Source organism: Pezoporus wallicus, unplaced genomic scaffold (assembly GCF_028554395.1).
Source record: "Pezoporus wallicus isolate ANWC-B61680 ecotype Strahan unplaced genomic scaffold, APGP_CSIRO_Pwel_v1 contig_6923, whole genome shotgun sequence".
Taxonomy (NCBI): Eukaryota; Metazoa; Chordata; class Aves; order Psittaciformes; family Psittacidae; genus Pezoporus; species Pezoporus wallicus.
In genome coordinates this window covers 2323595-2350586 of record NW_026637289.1, presented here as the reverse complement: position 1 = coordinate 2350586, position 26992 = coordinate 2323595, and the positions used below count along the sequence as shown (strand labels likewise).

Here is a 26992-nt window from a genome sequence, read left to right as displayed (position 1 = left end):
GAAGATATTTATATCTGCTGTGTAAATATATTGATTAAAAATATAACAGGCTTTCTAATATCCCTTGCCTTTATGTTGTTATGTTTCTGCCCAATCTTACTTAACAGACCAATGCAGTTCTTAAAATTCTTCATGACATTGAGGGTCTTTTAGTATATCCTTTTTATAATTGCTTTTGCACAGCTCCCTGTCAATCTCTGTGTTTTTCTCATTCATTCTTTCATCAGTTTTCTTCCTTGCCTTGTTTCTCTGATTTGCATTTGTTGCTATCAGGTTTCCAGTTTGTTTGAGCTAGAGAGGGAAGGAATTGTAGCTGATTTGGCTTGGTCTATGCCACTTTTTTGTTTGGGTTTTTTTTTTTTTAATTTGGTTTTAATCAGCTTAGTCTTTTTAACTGGGGAATTGTGGCTTTTTGGTCATATATAAAAATATTCTCTAATAGTTTCAAAAAAGTATTCACATTCCTCTATTTATCTAATCCATTCAGCTTGTTTTATCATTGGAAATGTGTATAATACTATATGCTTCTGAATATTATGTCATTTATAAAGAATGTATGCTGGTTTTGATTAAACTGTTTTCATACAACAAATGTATTGAGATCACATTCACTTATACGTAAATTTTTAGTTCCGTTATGAACTCTTTGCAGCAAATTAAATTTTTAATAGGGATTTCAAGTTGAATGCAGCATTTCTTCAGCTAGGAAATTTGCTTTTAGAAATTCAAGCCGGTGACAGTACGTCAGATTGCCAAAATACATTATTCAGAATATTCAGTATTCTCATGTACTATCTGCATCATCGTTTGCAAAATGAGAGAAGCAGGTTTTTAAAGAAGTAAACATCTTAGCTCTTGCTATGACTTGATGTAGAACTGGATATGGTTTAGATAATCATTAATATAATCTATAGCAGACAACGACTCAAATTTCAACTTTTATTTATTAGAAGTTTAAGTTTTGGTAATTGCCTTATAAAAAGACAATATTGCATTTGACAGTTTTACTTCATTTTGGAAATGTGACTCTTCCCATAGGGGTAACCAGTGATTTTTAAATGGGGATTACAGTATGTGATTTTTATAATGTCAGATTTTAATAAATTTGACAATATGCTTATAAATAAGTAGCTCTAATTTTTATTAGAGTTTGTTTGTTTGTTTTTTTGTTTGTTTACCATCAGTATTCGACTAATCCAAGAAATTTTTTTCCAGATATCTTATTTCTTTCTTTAGATCTTCAGATGAATAGTCTTGTTTATTTCCTTTGGTTTGATAAGTTAGATTAAGCTAGCCAGCCCTCCTTTAAAAAAAGAGAGAGGAAAAAAAAAAATCTATAAAATCTAAACTGTAAAGCTACTTTTTTTTAATAATACTTAATGTAAGTACTGGCACATGTCTAGAGTCTACTTTTCTTCTCTAGCCGTGTAGAAAGGGTCTCTAAGAAAAGGAAGAGTAATTGATTTCTCTGTTTTTAGCACCTTCTAGTGCTTATGAAATCTGAGATGACTGAAATAAAATGCAGAGCTATTTACGTTTCTCATATCCTCGCCTATGGGGCTTTTTTTTAAAAAACATACCTAGGCTTCCCTCCATGTCTCACATCTGAGCAATGGAAAACATTCTTTTAATACGTGTCCCCTGTAGAACGTCCTTTGCATTCTTCTCGCTATTGAAGTTGTAACACAACAGGATTTGCCTTTATAGCAAGTGTATTTGGATTCTTACCTCGTCAGCCCAGCTCTCCTGCTCCTCATCTGTTCACACATCCGGATTGTCACTGCTTTTCTGGATCTTACAATGGTTAGATACTTCTTACTGTGCAGGCTTCCTCTTGATGTTCTCTTCTTTATTGGTCCCATGCTCCATGTCTGCCTCCGAGTCCTGGAAGATGTGAGTCTGACTTACTGATTCTGGTGCTATTTTTCTGCTGGCTTTTCTGATTAACACTTTTTCTTTTAAACTGAACTTGAGGCAGCGATTCTTACCAGGCCTTTGTCTAGATTCCCTCACCTGCTTCCCAGAGCTGATGCTTTTGCTTCCAGACTAGAAATTTCCTTTTAGTCTGTGTGATTTGAAAGGGGAATCACTGTGATGGTGCTATCCAGCAAAAGCAAAATACGCTGTGCTGTAGGCTGTGATCATTATTACTTTGCTGGCTACTAATGCCAAATACAGGAGTAAGCCAGATAGTCTTCAGACTCAAGTTTGCCAATTAAGACTTCATTTTGCTGGTAGATGACAGTGCAGGTATGAATTGCTTGCAGTTCACTGCAGGCAGCTGGCTCCAAGGCTTTGAGGGCTCCTAGCCATGCTGTAGTGACACAGTGGTGCCTATTTGCACATCAGTGGCACTAGTTGGAAACTGATGCAAATAGGTGACTTTCAGTTGCTGTCTGGAGAGCAAAGGGAAAATCGGTTGTTCTGTGGTAGACCTAAATTAATTATGATTCAAGTCAAGACTATCAAAACCCTTCTTCATAATTCCTGTGTTAAGAAAAGGGAGAGGAGCTGGACTTCAAGTGCCACTTTCCCTCTCCTGCCAACCTACCCACAGTGCTTAGGGAAACTGGCTTGCTGAATCCAAGTGAACATCTGCCCACTAAAAATCAAAACATTTTCAAGTCCTATAATGGGCTGAGGGAAGAGCTTACTAAGGCACATTAGGGGGAGAAGAAAGTAAGCAATATTCAGTGGTAGGGGTGATACAAACAAAAATATAATATCTTTTCAAGAATAAAGAAGGAAAAATACATGAAGGAGTATAGGTAGAAGTTTAATTTCAAAAGCTGTGATGCTAGGAAGGGGGGAAGAAGTTGAAAGAGGTAAGGTATGAAGCTGGCTTAAAAATAAACTGATTGACAGGAATGCAATTAAACAGCATACTCAGTAAAGTTCACAGAACTGTTGTCTTTCAACTTCCTTTATCCCTCAAGTGGAAGATGACCCTATGGTAGCTTAGTGACCAAGATAGGAGGAACCACAGGAGTCTTAGTCTCTGACCTCATTAAAGGATAACAGTGGGTAGATATTTTCTGCTGGATACAAATCATGCAATGAATATTTGGTATTGTGCTTAAGCCTGCTGCTTTATCCTGAATGTTTTTCCTGTTTGTGAAACCACAGCAGCAGCCATACATGTTCACTGGTTTAAGCACATTCCCTCCCCACCCTGCTTTTCTTTCTGTTCATTGGTCACAAAAAAAAAAAGGTAAAATCACTTACCTGCCCAAATACATTGTCAGTGCTTAAGATTATTACTTTAATTCTTTAGTCAGTGCCTTTTCATATGTAATTTTCCTCAAGAACTATTTTATTTCTCAGATTTGCAGATACATATGTTATTATAGTTGTCACTGAAACAGAGTGGATGTTGGTATGTATTTTTATTTTTAATCCCAAGTATAAAGGTTTTCATCCAAATTTATCTTTTGTATATTGACAGTCACAGACAAAACAATCAGATGCTGGGTGTATACTGTTAGTCGCTTTAATTCAAAAGTTCAGTGATGAGAGTTCTTAAAAATTTTTTGATTTATCAGTTCCGTTGTCTTTGTATGCTGCAGTTGCTTCCATTGCTGAGAATTTTAGAATATGGATTTTAGTGGCTAATTTAAGTCTTTGATCCATTTCTGTGAAATAATATGCCTACTATTAATGTTTTAAATTATTTAATGATTCTTTGCATAACCTATCATCTTTTGAGAGAGGCAGTGTAGTTCTCACTGTTAGTTGATGATGGCAGTTAAACTGACTCAAGTTTTCTTGCTGCTGAGAGCTTGAGTTTCCATTGCAAATAATGCAGAGGAGTATTTAAGCTGAAGTACTCTTTTGTTCACAGCAATACAATCTTGCTATGTAATGTTTCTGTTTTACCATATGTTTTGCAAAATGCTATTATTTCTTTTTAGAGTAGGACTTGAAATTGGGGACTGAAGTCATGCACAAGAGCTCTTAAAGAGATCACACTGGCTAATGTTTCATAGCTCCAAATCTTTAAAGGTAGCACAAACAATAAAGAGTATGCAGGATGCCAGGAAGGAAGTCTGCAAAATTAATTTTTAAAAGTTGCATAGGAAATTTACCATCAAAACCTATTTTGTTTTCTTAGAATTTTGTGTCGATATTTTGCCATACAGTCTTGTGTAGGCTTTAAAATTCATGTTGGATTCTGCACGAGATGTTCATCCCCATAATAAGACCATTAATGGTGCTGTGTGGTGAGGCAGACTCCAAGGCATATGAATAGGAAATTTTAATCCAAAATAAAATTGTGAAATGAAAAAATGATTATTTTTTTTTTTTACATAGAAGCATATTTACAGCATTTCTTCATTACTTCTTTATTTTTCTCTATAGATGTAGTGCCTATGTGAGTGTAGGGTTTCTACAGCAGTTGTATTTCTTACTTTGGCATCGCAGCAGCAGGATGTTGCAGCTACTGTGGTAGTTAATAAGGACAGATATAAAAGATTTTCTTGAAGTCTGCTCAGCAAAGTTCACCAAAACATATTTAAATCTCAGTGATCTGTGTGCCTTCATTGGGGGAGAGGGGCAAGGGGAAGAAAGAAACTGCGCTTGGTTTAGGATCTAATTGTCTATATAACCTAATTTTGCATTTTTCTAGTATTTTCCTGCAAGCTGGTGTTTCACAGTCAGAGAGTCAATATAGCGCCAATGGACCTTGCCGAGTAGTTTTTTGATTACTAATAAGGTTAGTAGGTCCTTTGTACTTTCTAGAATGACAGTTACAGCTGGAGGTGCTTACAATCTAAGAGATACTTTGTATCAAGCATTTTACAGAGATCTAGGTTAGGTATCCTGGTACTAGAAGTGCGGGAACACAGAGTCAAGAGCAGAAGAAGAGGCCACTTAGATGCTGTTCTCTTTTGCGCACTACAAGCAGGAAGGGTCTGTGAAGTCAGATTTTCATTAAATACATGTCCTGGGTTCAGCTGTGTTATTTTTCTTCTTCTTAGTAGCTGGTGCGGTGCTGTGTTTTCTGGGAACACTGCTGATAACACCGATGCTTTTAGTGTTGCTAAGTAGAGCTCACTCTGATAAAGGACTTTTCAGTTTCATGCTCTGCAAGTGAGGAGGGGAACAAGAAACTGGAAGGAAGCAGAGATGGGATGCCTGACCCAGACTAGCCAAAGGGGTATTCCATACCACAGCACGTCATGGCCAGTATATAAACTGGGGGGAGTCACCCAGAAGGAGATCGCTGCTTGGGTTGGGCTGGGTATCGGTCGGTGGGTGGTGAGCAGTTATATTGGGCACCATTTGTGTTTATTGTTTTCTTTTTCTTTTCCCCTTTTAGTTCTGTATTCTCTCCCCTTGTTATTTCCCTTATCATTATTAGTATTGGTGGCAGCAGTAGCATTTTTATGTTATACCTTAGCTACTAGACTGTTCTTATCTCAACCCGTGGGAGTTACATTCTTTCAAGTCTCCTCCCCATCCCTCCAGGAGCAGGGAAGGGGAAGAAGGGAGAGAGAGAGCGAGTGGCTGGGTGGTTCTCAGTTACCAACTGGGCTTAAACCATAGCAGAGTAGGGTGAAAAAAGAGAGAGAACCAAGAACAAGTCTGAGGATCTTACAAAAAACTGGGAGAGGTGGGGGGAAAAGTATTGGTAGATAGTAATTGACTTGAAAGAGTGACGAGCCAGTATGTCCTGCTTACAGAAACAGAGTTTGTGGAGTCTCCATCCTTGGAGATACTGAAAAGCTGCCTGGATGTGGTCCTGGGTGACGGTGTCTTGGTGGCCCTGCTTGAGTGGCAGGGTTGGACTAGATTGCCCCCAGTGGTCCCTTCCAACCTCAGCCTTTCTGATATCTTAGTTGAGGAGGGAAGGGTGGGCTGTATTTCACAATTAACTCTGGTTAAGTAAGCACCTAACAGTAGAACTTGTAACTGTTTTTCTCCATCAGAACTTCTTAGTAAGGTCCCCCACGTACTGCCTGAGTCTCTGTACCATCCTTTTTGGAATAACCATTCCTGCACATGGGTTGACTTTTGGAAGGGGAGAAAGAAGAGGACATTAGGGCACATGTGGAGCACAAAATGGTATCATCTCTTGAAACATGTTGTCTGTAAGTAGAGTCTCTGGGGTATTTGGTGATGGCTTGCAGGGAGTGCTTGGTTCAGAGGCGAAGGCTGTGGAAATATATTAGCATTTGGTGAAAAAGCGTTCCCAGTTCTTAGCCTGCTTCCATTCAGGAACTTCAGGTGTTTTAAAGATATTGACTGTTTTCTCAGTACTGCCTTGCTATGTAGCTAATTCTTGTGGTAACCACTTCTTTGTTGTCTGAACATGGGCTGTGGAGCAGGAACAGGATGGAATCAGTAGGAGTCTATAATCCCATTGCCCTGTTGTTTCTGCTTTTGTACACTGTCATATCTTGTTGTTCTAAGTTCAGCACTGCATAAACATTTTTTTTTTTTTTATTTTGAGATTAGCTGCTTTCAAATACAGAATTACTTAATCAGTGACTTGTACTTCAGGTTAAGAAAGCTGTATACGGTATTGCTTTAACCATTCAATAGCATCTTGATAACAGCAGGTTTTCTTTGTGGGATGCTGGCCTTTACAAAGTCATGTCAAGAACCTTCCTGTATCTGTAGCAGTGCTGTGGACTTCTTATTATGCCTGGGTATTATGGAGGTTCTCACAAAAAGAAATATTAAAAAATCTATTGCCTAGGATTTCTGCAGTAGCTTTGGTTCTTATATTTTTAGTTTGCTAAAGAGAGAGGGTGGAGCAGCAGTGTATAAGATCAGAATTAGAGGCAGATTATCTCCCTAATATGGTTCTTGTTAGCACAGATAATATGAATACCGTTTGGAGAACAAATGGATTGTGGAAAAAGAAATTAAAACATCCAGATCCTGAACATTTGGAAAGCATGACACTGATGTATTTGTGTAACCTTTTCATGAAGAGTGATGCTGAAGTCAAAGAGGGGATTTTGATTTCCTTCATTAAAAGCCTATTAAATGAAGAAATAGGACAGTCATTGTTTTGCTTCAGTAGTTGGGGGTCGTGGAGGCGGGCCTGATCTCCTCAGGATATTAATGCCTGCTTTCAGCTGGGGGAAATGAGCCTTCGCTTGAGTTAGCTGCAGCTTTATGTGCTCGTCACTAGGGATCCCCATATGTCCTGGGATCTGCGGCAGTCGGAAATGGCAGAGCTCGGCAGCAGAGAGCAGAGGGCTCTCATTGCTATTCACAACAGGTAGCTCGGCTCAATCTGCCCAGAGCCAAGTCTGTTTAATGTTGATCAGCTGTCCATCTGATAACCTGAATTGATATGGACATTTCCTGCAAGGGCTGCCCTGGCAATGACAGCAGGAGCATCGGGATGTCTTGTTAGTCTTTTTCTCCGAGCTTGAAATTTTATTAACCCTTTGTTAGAGCTGAGCCAAATGTGATTACAATACTGCAGCTGTAGGTCTTGGGAGTTTCTTCCTAGCCTCTTTGAAAAACAGCGTCCATCTTCAGTTCTACTGTCTACATGGAGAATGGCTGGCTGTATTGTTTTCAGGTTGTTTTTCTCTATATGGAGCAAAAATTGTGAATTATAAAGGCAGTTTTAAAAACAGCATAAGTTTTTTGTGTGTGTGTGATAAAATATGTTGGGAACCTCTGTTTAACCTCATGTCCCAGTTCATCTACCTTTTGCATGCCTGCCCAGGCTCTACTAGCTCTTCTCTTGCTAATTGGCGCAGATCACTGGCCTGAAACAGTTGCTGCTGGGGTTCTTTGCAGGTCAGAAATATTTGGGGCAGAAGGTTACTTTAATATCATTCAATGTGGTTGCAACACATCTGCACTGTCCTGAGGAAACAGTGTTAATTTACTCAGTACTACGCTGGTACTGAGGCAAAATCCAAGCTGAGCGTGTGTGAACAGGTGTACGTGTATGTGAAGGTATGGAGCAGTTTGGTTACTCAGCTCCTGGTCACTTCTTGAATAAGCACAGGGAGCATAATACACCTTTGTACTAGGGTGCAATTTGATTTGAACTTTAGGGCCTTTTAATCATCTGTCTAGTTGAGAGCATGCATTGAATTTCCTCTCTGCTTGTATGTGAAGTCTCCATGACATAAAGGGAACTGCTTGAGTCAGAAAACATGTGAATGTGCTGAAGATTTCCTAGGGGGAAAGTCTGTGTGTGTCAAGGTTTGCAGCATTAAGAGAATGCTCCAGTTGCTCAGTTCCCCCCTCCACTTGTCCCTGCTCAGTTACTATGTTTGTTCATTGCCCTGTTGTAGTTCTGAGCTGAGGTGACATCTCTGGGCTCCTTGGAGTGACAGTCACTAACTGTCGGGGTCTGCAGGGTTGAATTGTGCAAAGAGGGGAGGAGAGGGTTGTGCTAATGACTCTTGTCATGCCTTTTCTGAAAATGAAAATAAGCAGAGGGCAAGCCCCTATGAGATAACCTTTGTGGCCAGCGTCTCACAGGGATTTGAACCTCTAAATTCAGGATGTGGCACAGTGTGTTGGAATAAGAAGTGATTTGCAAACCTATACAAATAAAATTTGTTCTGCGCCCTTTGCTGGACAATCACCTCTGCTTCTCTGCCTCTTCTGACTAAAACAGCCAGTGAAATATCATTAGTATGGTTTTAAAAGGTTCAGCTGTTTCCCCTTTCGCCCCTGTAACTCCCCCCCCCCAAGTATTATTGAACTGCAAGATATCCCATTATTAATTTAACTCTAATTTGAGCAGTCATTGACTGCAGCATTCTTACTGCGTTCAGATCAGCCTGCTGGTGACTCCTTTGCTGATATGTTCTTTGTTCCTTCCCATCAGTTCTTTCTGCTTGGCAGTTTCTTCATGTCAGTGTCCCTCAAGCTTCTAGAAGACAAAACAAAAAAAAAGAAAGCACCATAAAGACTGTATTGATTACTTAGCTTTGTTTTGCGAAAGAATTCAAACAAATGACAGCTCCAGATGGAACCTGTGGTACCTGCAGCTTACCTCGAAATACACAGTGATAGTTCTCTGTGCTTAACACCTTCTGGTTGTGGCTTCTGGAAGTGCATAGAAGAACTATGTGATAATTCATAAAACATCTGTTTAGCACGTGTGGTTGGTTTTTGTTTGTTTTTTTGTGGGTTTTTGGTTTCCCCTAAGAATATATATTTTATTGATAGTATCAAAAATAAGTGTACTTTTTCTTTGCTTTCAGTCAAAGAAGTCTGGCTGAGATCACAGAACTGATCCACACTGCCTTTCTGGTGCATCGTGGCATAGTGAATATTGGTGAGCTCAAGTCCTGCGATGGCCCGCTGAAAGATATGCAGTTTGGAAATAAAATGGCTGTTTTGAGTGGAGATTTTCTTCTAGCAAATGCTTGCACAAGCCTTGCACAGTTGCAGAATACCAAGGTAAAAAGAAAAAATATTTACTGCCAGAGCAAGTAAGAATTAGTGACTCTTCTGAAAGAGAGGCCCTTTAAAAAATCAGCAGTTTGCATACGTCTGCATATATGGAACATCCTTTAAAGATAAGCATACTTATGTTATAGCTTTAGGTGGGTTGACAGGCTGCTGTTGCTGTGAACATGTTTACCGCTGCCCTGTAGGATTACTGTGGTGATGTCCTCGGTATACATTCTGGAGCACTGTGGTAATGGATAAGTGGTTTGTTTGGTGAATTTAATGTGTATGTGGTGGCATGCTTATGACTGCACCACCTCTGGCAGACTGCTAGCTGAAGAAGTGTTTGGTTTTTTATTTTGTTTTACCTTATGCTTTGTGGATGGTTTGTCAGTCTTAGGGAATTCTTGGGGGAAAAGGCTTCACTGCTTTGTCTACACAACACTCGGGTGACTTTTTACTCTTTATGAAATTATGTTGTTAGGCATTTGGATGTCCCTGCGTATTGGATTGCCCTATTAATGTGGACGTGCTGTCTTCTAAAGGGCAGCTGCAATCCAGCTGCTTAGCCAAACTCTTTGAAACTTTACAAGTTTTTCATGACAAACAAATTGTATATATGTATGGTCTTAGAAAATGAGCCTGATGGAGACCTTAAGAGATCATTTTGTACCAGGTTCTTCTTTTCCCCAGATAGGATCAGCTACAACAAATTATTCTTTACATGTTTGTTTGGCTTGATCTTTAAACCTCCTATGGTGGAGGTAGATTCCTGGGCATCCATGTGCCAGTCTAGAGTTAACACCTAATTATGTATATGGCTGAAGAACTGATGTGCCATCCAGTGGAAACAGCAGACTGTTCATTTTTGCAGGGATGCTCTTCATACGTCTGAAGATTGCTGTACATCCTAATGTAAATAAATGTTTGCCATGCATGCAGTTGTCAATAGTCAACATAATTTTAATCATGAGCTTAAGGAGTCTATGTTTTTAGATTCTCACGCTAAAGCTCATCGTGATGGTGGTTGAGTATTTCTGTACTGCTTTGATCATGAGTGTGACAGTTTCTTTCAAAAGTGGTGTCATTTTGTAACATAGAGCTGAGATTCCGGAGAAGAGACAGAAAATTAGATGTCAGTCTGCTGGAATAGCGAGTTAAGCCTTTATGGTGGTAACTGGTAGTAAGTATTAAGAAAAGTTTTAAATAGTGCAAAAATTTAGTCATACCATAACCAAAATGGGATGCAATTGATTTTACTAATTATTGCTGATTTGTACCTGTTCATTTAAATTTTGTTTAATACTTAATAAGATTCTTAAGATGGGGCAAAGGATTTAACCCTACATCAATTTTTTGTTTCAAGATAAGAGGAAACTTATAAAATGTCACACCTATTACTTTGCATTTAGTACATTATTAAGTATTGCAGCAGGAATATAATTCCTGAAGACTTGCCAGGAAACAAGCCTACAGTGAAATGAAGCACAAGTGCAAAGATACACTTTTTTTTTTTCTTCTTTTTTTTAAAAGCAATCATTATACCGCATGTTGGGAAATTCTGCCAAAACATTTTAGCACTTTTTTTCATTTTTCTGACATCTAAATACTTTCATAGCTTCTACATACGATAAGTGGGATGCCATTATGGAAACTGATTGACTTAGTAAATTATTCTTTTTCATACATCTAACCCTACTAGCAAAGTTAGAAAAAATTGAAGTACAAGCTATAGAAATCTCTTGACAGGTGCAATGATTTAAACATACTGTATTTATTCTTTTGTAAATGATGAATTTTCAAATCTGGCATCTGTTTTTCAGCAGTGTGAAATAACTGTGACTTTTTTCCTTCATAATGTTTTGTTTTCTTTGATGTAAAAAGTAAAAATCACAGTACTGCTTCTTTGCTGGCATTTACTTGGTAGCTCAGCAAATTGGCTAATGAAATGAGCAATGTTGTATCGTTACATGCATGGTACTGACCATGGTAGGCTGTAACCTCTATAGGCATGCATAGCTGTTGTATAGACTAGAATTTAAAATAAACAGAGTTTTAGCATTAATTGAACTGAGATAATTTTATTGTGTTGTTAAACTCTAGTCTGAGCTTGTGTATGATGCATTTATCTCTGTGCTTCTCTCGGGGCTGACAATTAGATGTGAAATTCTGTAGTCGTAATGAAATGCAGAGCTATTTTATAATTGCCAAGGGTAAAATTAGCAAAGTCAATTATTTTCCCTTAGGCTTTTCCCTGTAGATATTAAAAGGCTGCAAGGTAATTGCCTTAGGTAACACTTTGATTTTTAAATAACATTAAATATAGGAGTTGTTGTTGTTAATTCGTAGTAATTTTCCACTTGCTACTGTTGTAGAATCTATCTGTAATGATGTTAACAAGATTTGAGGCTGAGGGCTTGTGTTTTTGGGGGTTTCTTTTAAACTTGTGCTCATACTTCTTGTAACTGAAGTTACGCAAAAGAAGGGTTGGGGTGTTTTTTTTGTTTTGTTTTGGGTTTTTATTTTAATACTTATTTTATTTTAATATCTGAACCTCAAGGACTAGATTTCTTGAATTGTCAGGGAGCCTCCTATAAGCTAAGTTCTGCTGTTGTACTAATATAAAGTCATCTAAAATTTTGTTTTCTGAACATGCAAAAGAATTCAGAAAGAATTCAGAAGAAATTTTCATTTTCTACTTTGTGAAATTATGAGGCATTAATTATGATTACGAAGTTGGTATTGACTGTGGTTTAAAATAAAGAACTGAAGGGCAGATGTGTGTGCATGCTGCATTTCTGTAATTATGGCAGAGTTCTACATTTATTCAGATAAAAACTTTAAAATGAACAGTAATTTCTTCAGAAGCCTTTTACAGCTACAAAGCATTAGATTGATAAGATCACATGTACTTACAATCCTTTTATACATTCATGTTAAGGTTTTGATCACCTTATACAAACTATCCTTGGTCTACTTTGTATTTTGGATGGTGGCTTTTCTTGGCCTGCTGATTGTGGTGATAAATTATGTTCAAAGATAATATGGGTAAAAATCTTATTTCAGAACTGCGTCCTGTAGTAGACTGTACATTGCTAATCCATGGATTTTAAAACAAAATTGAGTCCCAAGATGAATTGGTTGGGATCTTTTAGTAGATGGTGTGTCAGCAGTGGCTTTAGGAACAGTGGGCCTTTGACAAGGAAAGGCATATTTGGTTTTTGCTGCTTAAATAGTAGTAATGCCTGGTAATGTGCTGGTTTATTGGATTGAGGTGTGTTTATGTGGGATGATGGTATTATTTTGAAAGGTTTTCTCATTTTGAGGGTGCAGTGTTTTGATACTAGGATTGTAATAAGGTATTTGTAATAGTCATCACAAACATGTAGATGTGGGAGAGATGGAAAAGCAGTTTGCCTAATAAAATAGGGTACCTCCCAACTATCTTGTGGCTATATGCAGTTTTAAGTAAATATGTGAATAAATCATTAAAAAGTGTAAGATGATATGTTTAACTCTTGGTTCTTTGTTGCCATCAGAAGGTACTATGTCTTTAACATTTGTTATCTAGCTTTGTCTAGCCAAGGCTATTGGTATGAAACTGCTAACAGCAACTTTTGTTGTTTGAAAGTCCTTTGACTCTGGTCTGGTGCCATTCAGATGCAAACACAGCAAATGTAATAATCATTAATTCTGTCATCTGTCAGATAAATGATACAGACATTATAACACAAGTGATGTGTGAATATTGACTGATATTATCAAGTAAAGTGCTTTCTCGGTGTATATCACAGATAAGTTGGAAGAAGCCTTTTGCTTCCTAGAGTATTAGAATCATCAGTTGTCTTATGCAACTATGGAGAGGGTGCATAAAGATACAATTATGACCAGTTTTGATCCTCCTGTACTCGGAAGACAGTGATACATGAAACTTCAGAAGGATGGAATTACGCATTTTAGTGCAATGCCTACTGTAATGTGCTGATGACTAAAGAAAACAATAAAATAGTATGTAAATGTATTGCTTGCAACTCCATAAACTGGTAGGAAGGCATCCTTTTGTATTAAAAAATAAATAAATTAATAGCCCACAAACCAACCAAAACATTATCAGAAAACAGCAGAGCCAAACAAAAAAATAACCCCAACCCACCTGCAAAACAAAAGATAAAAGAAAAAAAAGCAAGCCTACCCCTGAAATACAGGCAGTGGTAGCTCTCCATACTTCTTACTGAAATCTTAAGCGTGACTGTTTTCTCACTATAATTCATTGAGCTATTGTTGGAATGATTAAATTATTCACAGAAGTGCTTCAAAATCTACAGCCTGAAAGCTTGGAATTGAATTTAAGAATCTTGTCTATCAGTGCAGAGCTTTGCCAGAAGACTGTATTATAGAGCATTGTTTTATTAAGCATTATTTGTTTATAAATAAAGTGTACCACAGATGTAGTACTTAACATAAGGAATTGCATCCACTATATAAGTTTATGTGTACTTAAAGGCATAAATGTGTTGTTTATGTGTATGTGAACACAAGGCCTATTTGGTAAACAAGTTAGTCATGTAAATCTTCTTATGTCTTCCTTTTGCAACAATCTGAATGTACCTTGTGCTTCATAAAAGATTTGCTTGATCTTCAACTATGGTTTCTACTTCTGGTTGACCTTAGTCCTATTGAAAAGCTGTTTTGAACTTGAGTGACTTGGCTCCTTGCTGACCAGTAAAGAATATGGAGAGCATCCTCTTTTTGGAATTATGCCCATTGCTTTTTTTGATGTAAATTGACATTTTTGAGAATTGACAAAGTTAGAATCTCCAATTTTAATTTTTAAATGTAATTTAAAAAAGGTAGTACTTGTATCAGGCTTTCTCTTGCCTTGAGTGATGCTAGGAGAAATATATTTTCAGTATTAAAACAGTGAGAAATCACGGGTTGGCTAAAGAAGTTATTCCCAGGATATGGCAATTTTGTGGTCTTTTCTTCAAAACTGAAAACTTACTGTAAAGGACATGAAGAATGCCATCCCATCAAGAATCCTGTAAGAAATACCCTTCTTAAAAGAAATGCCTCCTTGCCAGTGTAAAGACAGCCATTGACTTGTAATAGGTCCAAATTACTGTCCCCTAGAACAGTGCTTTACATTTTGTTTGAGGTGAGTAGAAAGTGCTTCTAAGTGTGAGATATTTTGAGAGCAATGAAAGTTATTTTGAAAGAGCTATTCTTCATTGTTTTCTCTGGTGGAAAATTTTAACCATAAGTCCTACTAAGTATATTTATGTTGCATTTTACATAAAATAAACAAAGACCCTTAATCTGAATTTTCCTTCTGAGATTCAGTAGCAGATTGATGAGAGAAGGCAGGAATAAAGAACAGTGGAGAAAAGGTGAGAATCAGGAGTAATGTGTTTGCTCCCAGTTGCAGTGTTAATTGAGAAAAACAGAAGCTGCTGATAAAAGCATTTTCAAATCAAAGTGTATATATTTTTTTAACTTATTTTAACTTTTCACCTCTGCTCATGTATCCTTTTTCTTACCTGATACAAGCTGCTGTTAGAGATAAATACCTTTAAAATGATCAGTTCACAGAGCAACTAGGTGACACTGAGGCATGAATTTGATAGGAAGTAGAGTCAGATTAGATTGAGACCCACATTATGATGTTGGATAGTGAAGTTCAGTTCTTTTGGAGGCGGGGGAGGGAAGGGAAAAACAACCTCCACAATTTTTTCTAGAAAGCAGATAGCTTTTCTGAAGTATGTTACCGTGTCTCTCTTGCTGTACTGACGAGGATGATCAGGGGACTGGAGCACCTCCCGTATGAGGACAGGCTGAGGAAGTTGGGGCTGTTCAGCCTGGAGAAGAGAAGGGTGCGTGGAGACCTCATAGCAGCCTTCCAGTATCTGAAGGGGGCCAATAGGGATGCTGGAGAGGGACTCTTCATTAGAGACTGTAGTGACAGGACAAGGGGTAACGGGTTAAAACTTAAACAGGGGAAGTTTAGGTTGGATATAAGAAGGAAATTCTTTCCTGTTAGGGTGGTGAGGCACTGGAATGGGTTGCCCAGGGAGGTTGTGAATGCTCCATCCTTGGCAGTGTTCAAGACTAGGTTGGACGAGGCCTTGGGTGATATGATTTAACGTAAGGTGTCCCTGCCCATGGCAGGGCGGTTGGAACTAGATGATCTTAAGGTCCTTTCCAACCCTAACGATTCTATGATTCTGTGATTTACTGGACTAGATAGGGAGTGGGACAGTATCTATATTGCTGTATATTTTTATTCTGATCTAGTATTTTAGAGTACTGCATGGGTGTGCCTCAAAAACAGACACTGCTGAAAAATGTAGGTAAGTTTAAAGAGCTCAGAATTTATTTATGGAAAAGTACATATAAGGAACACTCTTGTCTGGGTAAAGGGGAAGAAGAAAACTGAGGAAGAATGTAATGGTTTTGAACCTTTAATGTAACATAGAATCATGGCATGATTTGGGTTGGAAGGGACCTTGAAGATCATCTAGTTCCAACCCCCTGCCACAGGCAGGGACACCTTCCACTAGACCAGGTTGCTCAAGGCCCCATCCAGCCTGGCCTTGAACATCGCCAGGAATGGGGCAACAACAGCAATGTCGTAAGGCGATGTAGCCATCATGATGGCATTATTACAAAATAAAGCTCTTCCTTGGGCAATCCTAAATAAGCAGTTCTGTGTCTTAAAATATTGAGGTACATACACAGAATCACAGAATCCTAAGGGTTGGAAGGGACCTCAAAAGATCATCTAGTCCAACCCTCCTGCAAGAGCAGGGTAACCTAGAGTACATCACACAGGAACTTGTCCAGGTGGGCCTTGAATATCTCCAACGTAGGAGACTCCACAACCCCTCTGGGCAACCTGTTCCAGTGCTCTGTCACTCTCACAGTAAAGAAATTTTTCCTGATGTTCACATGGAACCTCCTATGCTCCAGTTTACACCAATTGCCCCTTGTCCTATCACTGGACATCACTCCCTCAGCCTCTCCTCATAAGAGAGATGTTCCATTCCCTTAATCATCTTCGTTGCCCTGCGCTGGACTCTTTCAAGCAATTCCCTGTCCTTCTTGAACTGAGGGGCCCAGAACTGGACACAATATTCCAGATGCGGCCTCACCAAGGCAGAGTAGAGGGGAGGAGAACCTCTCTTGACCTACTAACCACACCTTTTCTAATGCACCCTAGGATGCCATTGGCCTTCTTGGCCACAAGGGCACAGTGTTGGCTCATGGTCATCCTCCTATCCACCAGGACCCCCAGGTCCCTTTCCCCTTCACTACTGTCCAGCAGGTCAGCCCCCAACCTGTACTGGTACATGGGGTTGTTCTTCCCCAGATGCAAGACTCTACACTTGACCTTGTTGAATTTCATCAAGTTCCTCCCCACCCAACTCTCCAGCCTGTCCGGGTCTCCTTGAATGGCAGCACAGCCCTCTGGTGTGTCAGCCACTCCTCCTACTTTAGTATCATCAGCAAACTTGCTGAGGGTACACTCAGTTCCCTCATCCAGGTCGTTGATGAAAATATTAAACAGCACTGGTCCCAGCACCGACCCCTGAGGGACTCCACTAGTCACAGACCTCCAGCTAGATTCTGTCCCATTGACCACAACTCTCTGCCTTCTTCCTTCCAACCAGTTCTTGATCCACCTCACTACCTGATCATCAAGCCCACACTTCCTTAGCTTATCTATGAGGATGCTGTGGGAGACAGTATCAAATGCCTTACTGAAATCAAGAAAAACCACATCTACCGCTCTACCATCACCCGTCCACCTAGTTACTTGCTCATAGAAGGCTATAAGTTTGGTCAAACATGACTTCCCCTTGGTAAAGCCATGTTGGCTGCTCTTAATGACCCCCTAATCCTTGATATGCCTAGAGATGGTGTCAAGAATAAATTGTTCCATCACCTTTCCAGGGATGGAGGTAAGGCTGACTGGTCTATAATTGCCCGGGTCCTCCTTCTTTCCCTTCTTATAGACCAGCGTGACATTTGCCATCCTCCAATCCTCAGGCACCTCACCTGTTTCCCACGACTTACCAGAGATGATGGAGAGTGGCTCAGCAATGACCTCCACCAGCTCCCTCAGCACGCGTGGGTGTATTCCATCTGGACCCATCGATTTATAGATGTCCAGATTACTTAACTGATCCCTAACCCAATCCTCATCTACCAAAGCAAACTCCTCCTTTATCCTGACTCCTTCTGGGGTTATAGGAATCTGGGTCCCCCCGGGAGAGTCTGCAGGAGTAAAGACAGAGGCAAAGAAGGCATTCAACACCTCTGCCTTCTTTATATCCTCTGTCTCCAGGGCACCCACCTCGTTCAGCAGTGGGCCTATACTGCTTCTTGTGTTAGTTTTATTTGCTATGTATTTGAAGAAGCCCTTTCTATTGTCCTTGACCTGACTTGCCAGATTAAGTTCCAAAGAGGCCTTAGCTGTCCTAATTGCTTCCCTACATCCTCTAACAGCTGTCCTATATTCCTCCCAAGTGGCCAGCCCCTCCTTCCATAATCCATAGATTCTCTTTTTCTGTACGAGTTTGCCCAGCAGTTCCTTGTTTAACCATGCTGGTCACCTGACTCCCCTACTTGACTTCCTACTCATTGGCACACTCTGATCCTGAGCTTTGAAGAAATGGTTCTTGAATGCTGACCAACTATCTTGAGCCCCTTTACCACCTAGTAGCCTTTGACATGATACATGTCAAATGTTGATTCTCAACATTTGCTTACAACTTAGCATATATTTTATTGGAGAATGTAAGAACAGTTCTGAGAAATGAATTGTGATTCATACATAATTATGAATCAATTCTTAAAACTGTTACTTGTTTTAATAATTATTTTTAGGGTGCAACAAAATTTACAAATTTGTATCTCTTTCTGAGAGATAAATTTGGTTTCAGTTTATCTAAAAGTAAAACATAAAAGGAGATCGTAATTCAAACAAACCTTATGTCCATTTAATGGATGTATTGTTTTTCCTGCCCCGTGTTCTCGAACACTGGATTTTTTAATAAGATTTCTGTACTGAAGTTTTGTTGACAGTCATGTGAAGTTCATTTGGTAATAAAAAGGCACTCTTTATAATAGTCGATGGAGGTATGTACACATTGGAGGGAATCCTGTATGTTAGAGATAAAAGTGAAAATCTATTGGAATCAATACTTAGTAATCAAATTTTTCCCACATGACCTTAAAACTCTTGTCTAGTATTTCTGTTGTCATTAGAGGTAATGGTTCTTGTGATGGTGATCATAAAATTGTAGAATGATGCTAGTCAGTCTCCTGATTACTGCGCTGTGCTCTTCCCATTGCCCCACTTTTTATTTAAGTTAATTTATTGTTCCAAAATAACACCTGAGCACATGAAGCATTTGGTTTTCTGCATCTTTTACACATTTTTGTCTATTATACTTCTGCTATCTCTTAACCGATAATATAATTAAATACTTGTAAAAATTTTATTATCCTAATGTCTGTCGTTATGTGTTTGAAAAGTAATCTTCTTAAGAAGTTAAATTAGAGGATTAAGTGACACAGTTTATTAACTTATTAATTTAATTGAAATTCTAAAAATTGGCCTTAATCTGCAATTGCGGTAGGTTAGCAACAGTCTTCTGTTTGATCTGTAAGAGTTCTGTTGCACTGCAGTGAATGTTGGTTTGAGATTACAACCACTTAATGTTGTTTTGATTCCTATTCTTTGCATTCCTTAAATAGTTCTTTTACCTTAATGGACTTTTGCACCTGTACAATTTTTTAAAGCTAATGCTTATGTTAAGCTTCCCCAAAGCCAGACTCCTCTGCGGTTAGTATAGGTGTCCTGGGTTCAGTAGTATCAGTCATTTTTTCTCCTTCTTAGTAGCTGGTGCAGTACTGTGGTTTTGACTTTCGGCCTGGGAACAGTGCTAATAACACCAGTGTTTTTAATTACTGCTCAGATGTTTAGTCTGGCTAAGGACTTCATGAGTCTCATGCTCTGCCAGGGAGGAGGGGAAGCTGGGAGGAAGTAGAGACAGGACACCTGACCCAAACTAGCCAAAGAGGTATTCTGTACCACAGCACGTCATGCCCAGGATGTAAACTTAGAGTTACCCAGAAGGGCTAGTTCGCTGCTTGGTCGAGCTGGGTATCAGTTGGCGGGTTGTATTGTATTCTCTCCCCTTGTTATTTCCTTTATCATTATTGGTGGCAGCAGCAGTGGTTTGTGTTATGCCTTAGTTACTGGACTGCTCTTATCTCAGCCGGTGGGAGTTACATTCTTTCGATTCTCCTCCCCATCCCTCTGTGATCAGAGGGAGGAAAGTGGAGGGAGTGAGCAAGGACTGTGGCTGATTTACGACTGAGCTTAAACCACAACAATAGGTCTGTATTGAAAGAGTTTATTTTTCTGTGATTCTTGCCCATGGTACTGCTGGAAAAATTTATGTTTAGGTTTCAGTCTGTTTTCTGTCCTCCCACTTCTGCATGAAAAAATAGTTAGGGGGGAAAAAGAAAAGCGGGTTGGAGGGATCTCAAAAGCAGCGATTTCTGCAACTTCCCTTAAGGCCATGTATGACTTACAACCAGTGCCTTGTAGCAGAATGATTGCTGCAGAACGTGGAAGGACTGCGATTCGGACTGATACCAAAATATATAATCGTAGGTAGCATGGAGTTATCAAATCTACCATTGAAGCTCTTTCACAAAAATATGCTTCAAAAATATTTTAAAAGCATCAAGGCATGGAGCTATTGAGAACAGAATTGTGAGTGTTTGAGATTCTGTCTTAATGCTACATGGACTGAGCAAGTAAACAGTCTCAGGAGAAAGTTATCCACTTGGTTGTGATGAATTTTCAATAAACTACTAAAGATTTTCATACTGGTTTGCATAAAGTCCAAAAAATGGTGGGGCAATGCGAAGAGCACAGTGCAGTAATCAGGAGATTCACTAGCATCGCTCTACAATTTCTTACCTCTGAATTACCCCACTATTTCGTCAACTTGCATTTGAATTTGCCTTCCTCATAGTAGCAATTGGACACATCTTTCTGCTTTTCTGGTCTGCACAGCAGACCAAAGTCAGTGTTCATTTCTTGATTTCCCAAACTGAATACCTGTTATTATTCCAGGTAAATACTGACCTCCTCAGAGGTAAACCACACAGCTGCTTCTAACAGTTGGTTAAATAGTTCTTTTACTGACAGAACTACTGTTTGTCTCATTCTAATTAACAGAATGGTCTGCAAAATACTAATGTTATCTATACATGAAAGCAAGAGGGCTTTTCGGAGATGACAAGCATCAGTGAAGAAGAAAGTGAAAACTAATTTGAAGAAACTGAAGAAAAAGCTGATTTTCTTGAGAGGCAAGCCAGAGGTCATTCAGGATATCAAGATAATCATTATATCTGGCAAATGTGTTCTGGGTAGTTGGGGTGGAAGTGTCTGTCCATCTCTTTTCCTCCCTTAGTGTACGACACTGACCTGACAGTTGTATAGTGGTGAAGAGAAATGGCTTAGGAGTTGGAAGTGCTTGCAAGCTTTGAGATAAATATATGCTTATCGTGTGTGTGTGTGTGTATAAATCAATTTAATTAAATGTTAAGGCCAAATTATGGAAGAAAGGTTCTTACTATATTTTTTTAAAAGGCAAACCTCCTCACTTTACAAAGAAGAAATTGCTTTTCAAAGATTTGAGGCAAACATTAAGAAGTGGCTATATTTGATATTTCCTTAACTGTTAACAAACTGTATCCAAGATGCTGATCACTGCCAGAATATGTAGGAAATAGATATTCAAAAGAAAGTAACATTTATTCTAAGAAATTGAAGTAATGACAAATTGTGGGCATGTGATATTTTATTCTGCATGAGAATACACAGTGTGAGAAAGGACTCTCAAGAGCCAGCAGTTCTGCTGCTTCATTCACCACTTAGAATAGGTATTGGCACTGTCTGGGTTTCTTAAAGCAGAGGTGTTCATTACAGCTCTTTTTTTCACAGCAATGAATAACCATCACGTGAGAATTCATTGCTAAAAAGCTTTAGTTCATATACAAATTATAAAAAGAAAATGAATTTTCACAAAGTTGAGGAAGGTGATGTCCTCCATGAGCAATATTTACCATGCCAACTTCATTCTTTTTATAGGTGAAGCAGTGGAAGATCACAAGTTCTGTTTTCTTGGCTTTATTTAAAGTCTGTTTCTTAAACATAGTAAGATTTTGAGAGTGCATAGTAGGATTAAAAAGTAATCAAATCTGTTCTGATTAAACACTGTCTTAACAATAGTGTTTCAGACTTTTTTTTTTTTGAATGAGGACTTAGTACAAATTAACAACAAATTTGGTTCAGGAGGTGGACTTTCATGACAAGGCAGTTAATGCACAGTTTTGCAGAAGGACTGGAGGTCACTGGGGTTAGTATGCAGTCAGCTGTCCACTTGGAGTACAACTTTAACTGAGAATACACTTTTCAAAAGTGGAAATATGTTTTTGTAATGATTCAGTTGCAATTCAAAGCTGTTAGCAATAGTGATAAGAATCTTAAGATTTTTCTGGATGGTCTTTCTTAGTATTCCCAAGAACATAACTGCTTGTAAAAGGACAATCTATTCCTAGTACAATTAGTAAACGTAACCCTTCCCTAAGAGAGTATTTGGCACAAGCTTTGTAGCCTTGGTTTTATTATTTCAAAGACAAGAAAAATAGTTGTTGCTGCTGCTACAGATGTGAGTAGGCAAGATCAGCTGTGGTACTCTTCCACCACATCTGAGGTTGGAAGGGACTTCTTGAAGTCATCCAGTCCAAACCTCCTGCTCAAGCAGGGTCAGCTAGAGCAGGTTGTCCAGGACCACATCCAGATGGCTTTTAAATGTGTCCACAGATGGAGACTTCACAGCTCCTTTGGACAACCTGTTCCATTGTTTGATATCCTTACAGTAAAGTGTTTTCAAGTGTCCAGATGGAATTTCATGTTTTAATTTGAGCCCATTGCCTCATCCTCTCAGTGAGCAACACCGAGAAGAGTTTGGCTTCCTCCCCTTCATTCCTACCCAGCAGGTGTTTATACACATTGTACTAGTAGGAGAGGTTAAAATATATGTGTCTTGTAAATAGAATAATAGATTACATATCTTCTCTTTTTGCACTGCTGTGAAGCTTTTCTTTACAATGAACCTTCTCAGGGTAAAATTTTTAGTAAAAATGCCTTTACATCTAGAGTGGCTTCAGTGCGATAATACAGATAGTGCATAAAATTATGGCAGTAATGTAGACTAGTTAATAGTATTTTTAAACAAAATGCTGAGATATTAGACATCTTGCTGGCCATCAGGATGACTGAATCTTTGTATGAACTGGAACTGGTTGTTAATATTAGCGGTTTAAAATTCAGCAGCATTTCTCTTGGAGTCTACAGTCTGATTGCTGCTACTCCTGGTAGAGTGGGTTGTCAATTTGCTAGTTTAACAAACATCTGCAGCTTTGTTTTGTTGATTCTCTGTGTTGAGTGATAAATGGTATTACTTCTGATTAATGTTTATTCAGATACAGTCTATGCAAAATAGTTAATAGCAATTGCAGGTATAATTTCTGTCAACTTGGAGCTGATCAGATCTTTTATTTTTTTTCATTCAATTTAATCTACAATTCATTTGTGAACATATACCCAGCTTAATGGTTGTCTGCACCAGTATGACTGGATGTAATACCTGACAGCCATGCTTTTCTGCATCATTTATCGATGGAGGAGGGTTTTATAGTTACAGAACCCTGTAGTCACTATACTTGCTTTGTTTGCTGTTCTTTACAGAAGAAAGATATGTAATGAAATTACCCTATCCAGAAGGGTCAAGCTGAAGATACTAGGTATTTCCCTAACCTACATCACTCATCAACAGTTGGTTGAGTACTTCAGTGAAAGGATTTGGTACATTGGATCTGCAAAGGTATTAATACACTGTGTGAGGTACATGTGGACATAGAGAAGAGAAAATTATATTTCTTCTGTTGGTTATGTTATTGATAGGAAAATGACTGAATTATGCACTAAAAGTCTTTATACTAATGAAAACCACTTCTGTGGATAGTATTGCATCAGCATTAAAAGGTAACTTAACACTGTTGAAAATCCTTAGGGTAGACTCACCTTAAGGTAGGTATTTGACAATACTGAACAATATTCAAATTGACTGCTGCCGATTCTTTTGAAGGTTAGAGGTTTTTTTTATTTCTAGGAATTACCTTTTAACCAAGTAGTGGGTCTGGTGATGTGTTTACATTACACATTGTATTTTGCTAGTAATTTATCACTGTCAGAGTGACGAAAACCATGAATATGTTTTCCAGTGGCATTTAAAACTTGATAGAAAGCAATTTGCTGTGAGGAGTCCCTTCTGTGTGTTACAGCTAAGAGAGGGATGGCTTCAGAAAATGGTAAAGCTCAAGATGATTTCAAATAGCAAATCCAGTAGTATTCAATCAACATTACATTAAAAAAACTCTGTGGGCTGGCACACTTAGTTACCTGTATGACTGATGACGTTTGAGGAGATTACCGGGGAAAAAAAAACTGAATTACAGTGCTCTTGGAACTCCTTAGAGTTTTTGCTCCCTTTATTTAGGTATTATTGAACAGTCAAAATCCAGTTTCAGCTGTTTACTGAATTTCATCTTTAGCTTCCTAGTGTTGCAATGTTTTAGCATCAGATGCAGGAGAATTTTTAATTTTAAGAACTTTTCATTAAATTTTTAAAAGTAGAAGTATTTCCAAAAATTAACACCTGTTTGGGGAGGGAAGTCAAATGCAACTGGAACAAGCTTTTATCTGTATATGTAATGTTTCCTGACTAATTTTCTTCTTTATTTGTATGGAGAAGTCTTGCTACGTTTTCAAGTCTATGCTTCAGCGGCAAGTGGGGTCTGTCATAACAGATGTGTGAGGAAAGGATATTGTTTCAACAGTAGGAAAGGAAAGAATTACTTGTGGTCCTTGAAAGGAATTTGGCAAAGCTAAGGTAGCTTGTCAGATGGAAATTGGGCAGGATGAGGAACAAAGATACATCCCTTGCTGTGTTCTTCCTAGTGCTGTTTCCTGTCTTCACACAAGAGCTTCATCCTTTCCCTGATGTTCCCCTTGAAAATATCCAGTAGAGACTGAAGAGACACTGTATTGCTACTCTGAAATAGTGGTCTTTGTAATCAATTCCATTTCAACTGCTGAATTTAAAATAAAATAAAACCACCACACATTGAATGGAGCTCATATTCATTCATTTTTTTAAACTAGAATGAGAAACAGGAAAAAATTCATATGCAGTTTTATGTTGCAGTGAACTTTAGACAAAATATTTCAGAGACAAGTAAAGGGAACAAAGTGCTTGAGTTGCTAAACTGATGGCAGCAATGTCTTCTTTTCATCCAGGGTGTTTAAGAAATCTCATGAAGGATAACTGGCGCCCAGAATCCACTCTTTTCACTGTGCTTGAAGGAGTCTGAATCTTATTTTCTAACTCTGAAGAAAGTGTTCTACCAAAATGTCTTATCTGTGATTTTCCTGCAGTCATTCTAGATTTAAAAGTTCACTTTTAATTTAAATACACCTCTGTTTTCCATAGACAGAGCTAGATTTCCCAGGGCAGTCAACTACAGCCAAGAAATGCACTGCTGTACCTGTGACAATGAATGCATGGCCCTATTCTGTATTGACAGGTATACATAATGCTTTGAGAATTCTGAACCCTGAATTACCCTGTAGATGGCTCAATCCTTAGTAAATACATGAAACATTTAGTCTGATTTCAGGAAAAGGAGTGAGGAAATTCAGTGTGTGGTTGGTTGAACATCCTGAGTAATTTTCTGAGCTGCCAAGAAAACTAACAACCATTTTGTTTTATTTCTTCAGTCAAGAATTAGAAAAATCTGAGCTTGAGAAACTAGACTCAAAGTAAATTTAAAGCTGTGCATTTTCTACAAACAAGTTACTATCCAGAAAAGGGCAGACTAAGTTTCATGAAACTTCAAACCTACAGAGCTCTTCTGGCATTGAAGCATAGCACAATCTTCTGGACTGTTTCATATTTGCCTTAATTGGAGAGGTCATAGCATGGGTTCTGTCTTGCTGTGGAATCAGCAATCGTGTGCTTGTATCCAGAATTCACATCATGTTATGCACTTAGTTTGCCTAGATAGTAGGAGAGATTTTTGCTTTAACAGTCCGTCTTTTTTTTCCCATGTTCATCCTAAATTGAAGGCCTTGGTGTTGACCTTTTAAAAGCAGAAGAGATCATGTCTCTACAAAAGGTGTTGAAGTAACACCTCCTTAGGAAAAAGAAAAAAGAAAGGAATAAATTAAAAACCAAACGCTGGCAGAACTGTTGCAGAACATGTGTTTAAAGGGCGTGAAATTATTTGCATGAGCACTTGTCACCTGCAAGTAATGGGTCATCCCCTGGGCTGCTTCTAGCCCTGCCGATGCTCCGGGGGAGCAGAAAATAGGCTTTAGAAGATGCTGATGCAGAGTGGAAAATGAAAAATAGAGTGGAAGTTTGTTTTTTCTCAATATGATGTTACTCCTGCTCATCTCAAGCACCCAAGAGGGACCAGACTCCTCAAAAATGTGTAGAGGAGTGGAAAAATAGCAGGAAGAGAGATTATGAATAAGCTGCCTTTGGTTTCTTTTCAGATGCTCCTGTTTTTAAGTACTAATTCTGGCAATACTTTCTTTCCTTCTCCGATCTTTGGACTTGTTTAAAATGGAGCTCAACCTTCAAATGGGGAAAAAAAGAAAAGCAGGTGGAAGCACTTGATTTTTCATCTACCTTTCTTGCTCTCCAAACTCTCTTCTCAGAAATATCAGCAACTGGAACAGGGCACTGGTCAAGCAGAAAGGCACCAATGAAAATGGAGACCCCTGGGATACTGTTTTCTGCTCTTCCACTGGCATGCTGCTTGATTTTGGGAAGAATCAGTTCCCTGACACTGTTTTCCCCTTATATAAAACAGGAGGATATAAATTTTACAGTGTTTGTTGATTGCTTTCAAATTTTCTGATGCAAAGTGCTGCTTAAGAACTACTCAGTGTATCATTGACTGCAGGAACACTACTGAATCTGTAATAAGTTGTCTTCCCCTGTGTCAGTTTGGGATGCAGAGGAAAATTACCTGGTTTCCTCATTTCTCATTGCTTTTCCCAGCGCTCAGGACCCCAGGCCACTGATGTTAAGCAGCAGATGCTTTTCATAGATCGGATTAAGGGTTGATGAATTAACAGAGCCTCATGGAAGAATCCCACTGTGCTCTTAAAACTGGAATTACATTCCTGGTAGCGATCTTCATGGCCTTGCATTTACCTTTAGAAAAAGATTATTAAAAAAAAAAAAGATTTGGAAAGAAGGGGGGGTAATATTAAATTCTTGCTAACATACAGTGTTCAATATGTCACTAAAGTCTTAATTGGTATTTAATATATGGATTCTGCGAAATAGCGGATGTGTAATTCTCCTAAGATGTTTCATAAACTATAAGAGGAAGAGGTACAATTGTTCACAAATGTTTCACCAAGATTGTTTTAAATCAGTTAAAATTG

At 38.5% G+C, this 26992-nt stretch overlaps 1 protein-coding gene across 3 annotated transcripts in view; it reads left to right on the top strand.

Annotated features, from left to right (window-relative positions):
- Positions 1-26992, top strand: part of PDSS2 (decaprenyl diphosphate synthase subunit 2) — a 119318-nt gene that overhangs the window by 65239 nt on the left and 27087 nt on the right. For all 3 annotated transcript variants that reach the window (XM_057404707.1, XM_057404706.1, XM_057404705.1), the window contains one exon: positions 9195-9393. In XM_057404707.1, coding sequence (XP_057260690.1) covers positions 9195-9393 — 199 coding nt within the window. The remainder of the gene's footprint in view (positions 1-9194; positions 9394-26992) is intronic.